Source organism: Scylla paramamosain, chromosome 32 (assembly GCF_035594125.1).
Source record: "Scylla paramamosain isolate STU-SP2022 chromosome 32, ASM3559412v1, whole genome shotgun sequence".
Taxonomy (NCBI): Eukaryota; Metazoa; Arthropoda; class Malacostraca; order Decapoda; family Portunidae; genus Scylla; species Scylla paramamosain.
The window spans coordinates 14,579,881-14,587,380 of NC_087182.1; the positions used below are offsets into that span (position 1 = coordinate 14,579,881).

The 7,500-nt window shown below is 38.7% G+C and overlaps 1 protein-coding gene across 19 annotated transcripts in view; it reads right to left on the reverse strand.

Annotated features, from left to right (window-relative positions):
- The window catches only part of LOC135089237 (cGMP-dependent 3',5'-cyclic phosphodiesterase-like), a 171,153-nt gene that overhangs the window by 88,638 nt on the left and 75,015 nt on the right, over positions 1–7,500 (reverse strand). For 10 of the 19 annotated variants that reach the window (XM_063984635.1, XM_063984634.1, XM_063984633.1 and 7 more), the window contains one exon: positions 3,195–3,274. The exons of the other annotated variants lie outside the window; for them this stretch is intronic. In XM_063984635.1, coding sequence (XP_063840705.1) covers positions 3,195–3,213 — 19 coding nt within the window. In that variant the 5' untranslated portion in view covers positions 3,214–3,274. The remainder of the gene's footprint in view (positions 1–3,194; positions 3,275–7,500) is intronic. 19 annotated transcript variants of the gene reach the window in all.

Consider the following 7,500-nt stretch of genomic DNA (forward strand, 5'->3'; position numbering starts at 1 on the left):
ACTCAGCTCTCATTGCTTCCTCCTCCTCCTCCTCCTCCTCCTCCTGGTGTCGTTGTGTCAAACGACCTAAAGCCGAGTCAACACTGCACAGAAACAGTAAAGACGGCAAATAAATTAGTAGGGTTCATTGGAAGAACCTTTGAATTTAAATCAGAAAAGGTTATACTTGCCTTATATAACTCACTGGTGCGCCCTCATCTAGAATACTGTGTACAGTTCTGGTCACCATACTACAAAAAAGACATTGAAAAACTAGAAAAGATACAGCGCAGAGTCACAAAGATGATTCCAAGATTGCGCAATAAGCCGTATGAGGAACGACTGGAAGAACTAAACCTATTTAGTTTAACAAAGCGCAGGATAAGAGGAGACCTAATTGAAGTGTTCAAAATTTTCAAAGGATATAGTAACATTGATGCACATAATTATTTTACCATTGATCATTCTAACCTAACAAGAAATAATGGATTCAAGATTATACCCAAACGTTTTAAATCCCACGAGGCCAAACATTTCTTCTTTAATCGTATAGTAAATATATGGAATAAACTTCCTGCCGAAATTGTAAACAGCAGTACTATTGAATCATTCAAAAATAAAATAGACAAATATTTAAAAGCAAATCCCCAACAAGCTCTCTTCTTGTCCGAATAATTACTAAATTCACTATTTAAACTCTTATTCAACAGTTTTAATATAACTTGTATTAACTTTCAGATAGGCGTATAGAGTTCACCGTAGGGTGAATAGTAGAACTTCCTTTCATCCTTTCCTATGAAAATTTCCATGTCAGTTTTTCCATACTGCATGGTACTTTTCCCAACTATTTCCATGCCAGCGCAAGCTGGAGGGAGTGGTGGGTGGGGAGGAGCCTTCTGCTATGCTGTCCTGTCTCTCTTCACTGTAGCTAGTTAGAAGTAGTTACCAAACAGCCTTGCAAGGACCAAAAGGTTTGTTGCTGTTTGGCTTTCCTTTGTATTCCTTTGTATTCCTCCTGCTCCTCCTCCTGCTTCTTCTTTATCGCCTCATTTTTCATCCTTTACTTTATTTTCTCTTTGAAGCGTCATCGTTCTTCATCGGCATTACTACATTCTTCCTCCTCCTCCTCCTCTTCCTCCACCTTTTCCTCTTCTATTTCATTTTCGTTCTTATTTTCTGTTGTTTTCTTGCATTTTTCTCTCCTTCTCTTCCTTCTACTCCTCCTCTTACTTTTTCTCCATTTCATCATCATCATCGCTCCTCCTCCTCCTCCTCTTCCTCCCCCTTCTCTTCCTTCTCCTTCATTTCATCATGATCCTTATTTTCTGTTGTGTTCTTGTATTTTCACTCCTCCTCCTCCTCCTCTTCCTGCTCCTCTTTTCATCTTATTACAAATCCTCTTTCTCTTCCTTCTAATTAACTTCCTGTTTCCCATTTTTTCTTTTCTTCGTTTTGTGTTTTTTTTTTTCCCCTTTATCTTCCCACTATGTTCTGTTCCTTTTTTTATTTATTTATTTCTTTAAACGTCATTATCATCATCATCATCATCATCAATGTTAATATGAAAGTCGTCCTCATCGTCATCATAATTTATTTTCGATTTTCTTCTTCATTTTCTTTGTGTTATTCCTTCTCGTCTTCCATATTATCATCATCTTTCCTTTCAAGTAAATGTTCTCACTGTTCTTTAAAGTTTTTAGTTCTTTTCTTCCTCCATTTCCTCCTTCTTCTCCTTCACATCCTCCTCCTCCTCCTCCTCCTCCTCGTATGACAGCAGAGCAGAGTGAAGAATAGTACGTACTTAAAGGGGACAGCCTCACGTCTAAAGACAGAATATATAATAAGGTTATTATGCATATGGGAGGGATAAGGTGGTGGTGGTGGTGGTGGTGGTGGTGGTGTAGTAGTGTGGTGGTGTAGTAGTGTGGTGGTGGTAGTAGTAGTAGTAGTAGTAGTAGTAGTAGTAGTAGTAATTTGTATAGGAGGAGGAGGAGGAGGAGGAGGAGGAGGAGGAGGAGGAGGAGGAGGAGGAGGAGGAGGAGGAGGAGGAGGAGGAGGAGGAGGAGGACGAGGAGGAGATGTCATAATAATAGAAGTGATGATGATGATGATGATGATGATGATGATGATGATGATGATGATAATGATGATGATGATGATGATGATGATGATAATGATAATGATGATGACCATACTACTACTACTACTACTAATACTACTATTAATAATAATAATAATAATAATAATAATAATAATAAGTGAGGAGACCAATGTAAACTTAGTTATGATTACATACAATGGCATCCTCCCAAAATCTGATCAGAAAAAAAGAAATGATTTTCCTCCTACTCCTCCCTCTCTTCCTCTTCCTCCTCTTCCTTCCTCCTCCTCCTCCTCCTCCTCCTCCTCCTCCTCCTCCTCCTCCTCCTCCTCCTCCTCCTCCTCCCTCTTTTTACACTTAACATGCCATTAGCAGTGAATGACGTACGTTAATGAAGATAAAACGAGAGAGAGAGAGAGAGAGAGAGAGAGAGAGAGAGAGAGAGAGAGAGAGAGAGAGAGAGAGAGAGAGAGAGAGAGAGAGAGAGAGAGAGAGAGAGAGAGAGAGAGAGAGAGAGAGAGAGAGAGAGAGATGAAGCAGATATACGTATAGCACTGATGAAAAGGGGGATAAAGGAAAAAGAGAAAAAAATAAGGAAATGAAAAACGGGAACAGAGAAAGAGAAAACTGAAAAAAAAAATATATAAAAGAAACAAAAAGCGAACAGATCTGAGGTGGAAGCAGAAATGGAAAACGAATTTCAGACACACACACACACACACACACACACACACACACACACACACACACACACACACACACACACACACACACACACACACACACACACGGATACACAGAAAGGTAGATGGACAGATGCTTTGATCACACACACACACACACACACACACACACACACACACACACACACACACACACACACACACACACACACACACACACACACACACACACACACACACTTGCACGCATACATAAAACACACACGAACGAATTGACACACACACACACACACACACACACACACACACACACACACACACACACACTTGGACGCATACATAAAACACACGAACGAACTAATACACACACACACACACACACACACACACACACACACACACACACACACACAGCTGCCATTGGTACTCACAAGCCAACTTTGACCCCATGCCTCGGGTCAGCTCAGGTCAGGCGTGTCGGGCGGGAGGGAGTGACCCCATCTTAGGTCACCTGTGGCGGGAGGACAGTATGAGTCACCTGTAAGTCACCTGTAAGTCATACCCCTAAGATCACCCTACACCAAATCACCTGTCATTCTATTTCACTCGTCTAAGTCAACTCATAAGTCCCTCAGCCATTCTTAGTCGTAAGTCACTCGGTTAATCATCTGTAAGTCATTCCGTAAGTCACAAGTCTGCTAATCCTTTAAGTCATTTTGAAAGTTTCTCTATTATCATTCCTGTAAGTAACTCCTTATACCGCAAGTCATCCTGTGAGTCACCGTGTAAGTTAAAATCAACCTGTAAATCTTCCTGCACGTAAGTCACTCTATAAGTCACACCCTAACTGTATTTATATATCACTAGACTAAGACACACCCTATCAATAGTTTTCCTGTGCATTCCTGAACCGAATTAATAGACAGATTGATAGACAGGAGTGGTAGGATTTAGAGTCAGGTGGACAGGAGAGATGGGCTTTAGATAATCAGACAGACAGGAATGGTGGGCTTTAGACAGTCAGACAGACAGGAATGGTGGGCTTTAGACAGTCAGACAGACAGGAATGGTGGGCTTTAGACAGTCAGACAGACAGGAATGGTGGGCTATAGACAGTCAGACAGACAGGAGTGGTTTACTTTAGACAGATTGATAGACAGGAATGGTGGACTTTAGACAGTCAGACAGACAGGAATGGTGGGTTTTAGACAGTCAGACAGACAGCAGAGGTGGCCTTTAGACAGTCAGACAGACAGGAGTGGTTAGCTTTAGACAGATTCATAGACAGGAATGGTGGGCTTTAGACAGACAGACAGGAATGGTCGGGTTAGACAGTCATACAGAAAAGAGCTTTAGACAGTCACAGAAAGCAGAGGTGGGCTTTAGACAGTCAGATAGACAAGCGTGGTGAGCTTTAGATAGTCAGACGTACAGAAGTGAGCTTTAGACAGTCAGATACATAGGACTGGTGGGCTTTAGGTTGAAACACTCAGAGAAACAGGTAGGATTTACGTAGTCATCTGCAATAAGTAGTAGCAGATTACACAGCTTAGGACTTCTGTCTATCAATAATTCATCCAGCAGACATCAACCTAAGTCAACAGGAGCATTGATTTCTGGCGGGAACAAACAAGATTTTCATTGGGTTTCACTGGATTCATTTTCTGTGTCAATAACTGGGAGAAAACGGCGGCGGTGGGGGGAGGGAAGGGAAGGAAATGATGGTCTGTGACGGAATACTAGATAAATGAAGAGTTAAGTTTGCCCTCCTAACGCTAGTCAGTAATACATCAGGAATATATAAGATTTGATTTTGCAGAATTAGTTTTCCATATTAATAAAAGAAAGATGGTATTGTGGGGAGGAAGAAGAGATAAAAAGAAGGTTTGGAATAAAAAATATATTAGTTAAATTAGATTAGATATTATTGAATTAGTTTTCCCAGTAAATGAAAGAAAGAAAATTAGTGGTGTGTGGAGCAGGAAGGATAGATAAAAGAGGATTTGAAATAAGGATATACTAGTTACATTACATAGCATATTATTGAATTAGCTTTCCCTGTTATTAAAAGAAAGGAAAATGGTGGTACGGGGAGGAGGAAGGAAAGATAAAAAAAAAATGAAAAGGATTTAAATGGACTTGTTAAATTTGCCATCTTGACGTTAATCAAACCAAGCTTCAGAGGATTGCATTAAATTTCACTTGATTAATCTTTTCTCAGTAAGTGAAAGAAAAATGAGAATAGAAGGGAAAAGGAAAGTTTGCAAAGGCATACTAGGAAACATATCAAAGTGTAAACGCTAACCAAGAAGTGAAAAAAAAAAAACAAGATTACATTAAATTTTACGGTATTCACACTGACATTAACTGAAAGAAAACGGTAAACTAGAGATTAAAGGTACAACACAAAACAATAAGCCTGGCATTCTAAGCTATACATCAGGGGAAGACTAAGATGTAAAGGAGAGATACAAAATAAACAAAAATTTAGGTAGCCACTACACCTTATATAATTGTTAGCTATTTCTATTTCTGGTTATTATTTCAACATACTACAAGCTTTCTACTAGCAATGGGTCCTTCAGTCTCACAAGTCAGTCTCAAGTCACTTCCAGTCAATTAGAAGGTCTCAGTAATTACTTAACGCTTGGAAGGTCAGTTTTAAAAGTTTTCTAGAGTCAAAAAAATTGTCGGGAATGTTTTTTTTTTTTTTTCGTTCTGCGTGTAATGTGTGTTTGCTTGGAGTTTCTCTTGGTTACAGTATCTCTCTCTCTCTCTCTCTCTCTCTCTCTCTCTCTCTCTCTCTCTCTCTCTCTCTCTCTCTCTCTCTCTCACACACACACACACAAAGAAGTTATAGTTCCTTGAGTTTACTGTAATAAATGTTCTCTCTCTCTCTCTCTCTCTCTCTCTCTCTCTCTCTCTCTCTCTCTCTCTCTCTCTCTCTCTCTCTCTCACACACACACACACACACACACACACACACACACACACACACACACACACACACACACACACACACACACACACACACACACACACACAAAGAAGTTACGGTTCCTTGACTTCACTGTGAGAGTAATACGTACATTCTCTCTCTCTCTCTCTCTCTCTCTCTCTCTCTCTCTCTCTCTCTCTCTCTCTCTCTCTCTCTCTCTCTCGTTAAACGTCTACAAGCCAATTTATTGCACTATAAACGAGCCACGGCGGGCATGTCCATTATTATTGTTCAACTGGCAACTCCCCATCCTCCTCCTCCCCCCACACACCACTCTTGACACACACAACAAAGTTTGGAAAGGCATAAGTAGTGATATAAATAGATGTATGTATAGGAGGAGGAGGAGGAGGAGGAGGAGGAGGAGGAGGAGTGATACAGTTCAATCATCATACTGCTTGCATTCTCTCTCTCTCTCTCTCTCTCTCTCTCTCTCTCTCTCTCTCTCTCTCTCTCTCTCTCTCTCTCTCTCTCTCTCTCTCTCTCTCTCATGCCAACAACAGAATGCTCCGGTCTTGAAATGAGATCACTTTAGTTTCCCTTCAAAGAAAATGAGTCTGATGAAAACGAAAACGAAGATAAAAATTGACTGCATGTTTACATATCTGAGGATTAAAAAAAATATTTATCCACCTTTGGAAATACGTAACACTTGATTAATTTCATCTATATTTTGATTACTATATATATATATATTTTTTTTTTTTTCAACTGAAGAGTAATGAACTTTGCTGATGAAAACAGTAAATCGTGTAATATTTTCCATGTATGGTACGACAAGAGCATTACGCTTCTGATTGCTAATGGCCGTAGGAGTATAATCAATTTTTACTTTATTTGGTTATCCTGAACGATTCTGACGTGCAAAAATTAAATTGTAAAAACTAAAAGGTATATTTTTCTACTTTTCTTTTTCTTCTAGTTCTTTTTTCTTTTTTCTTTCTTTTTTAGACTAACTAGTTTCAGTAATTCGTTTAATATTTAGCTTTCTCTCTCTCTCTCTCTCTCTCTCTCTCTCTCTCTCTCTCTCTCTCTCTTTACGATATAATTTGACTAAAGTGTGGAATCTACTTACTGATGGAATTATTTCTGAAGGTGCCATACTCGTAGATAACCTTAAAACAAAAGTTAACGCCTCCCTGCTGACTTACTAAGTTTTTATCTCTTTTCTTTTTCTTTGCTTTTTCTTTTTCTTTTTTTTTTTTCAGATCCATGTTCGTGCACTGGGAGGTCCCTTCTTGCCCCTCTATCAGTTTTATGATTTCCCCCTCATCCTCGCACATGGATTTTCATAATAATAATAATAATAATAATAATAATAATAATAATAATAATAATAATAATAATAATAAAAGTACTGCATCGCTAGTATTTTCATTTGTAAAGCAGTTTTTCCTATACTCACTTATAACTTTTTAGACACTTATTTCAATTAAAATCTCTTAAATACTCGTAGTTATGTAGTCTAGAAAAAGAGGAAATTAAACTCTTATCATCTCGTTTCTCTTGCGCATAGGATACAATATTTACAGCGCTCTAAATGGTGACAGAGAACGTCTATAAAAATAAAAGTATTCACTGTAGTGGATCTAACACTGCGTAGGTGATGGAGAAGTGCGTAGGTGATGAAAATCCTTGGAGACCCTCGGAAAAAAAATAATAAATAAATAAAATAAAATAAAATAAATAAATAAATAAATAAATTTTTTTCAGAGAGATTTGTGACGTTCCTCATAACA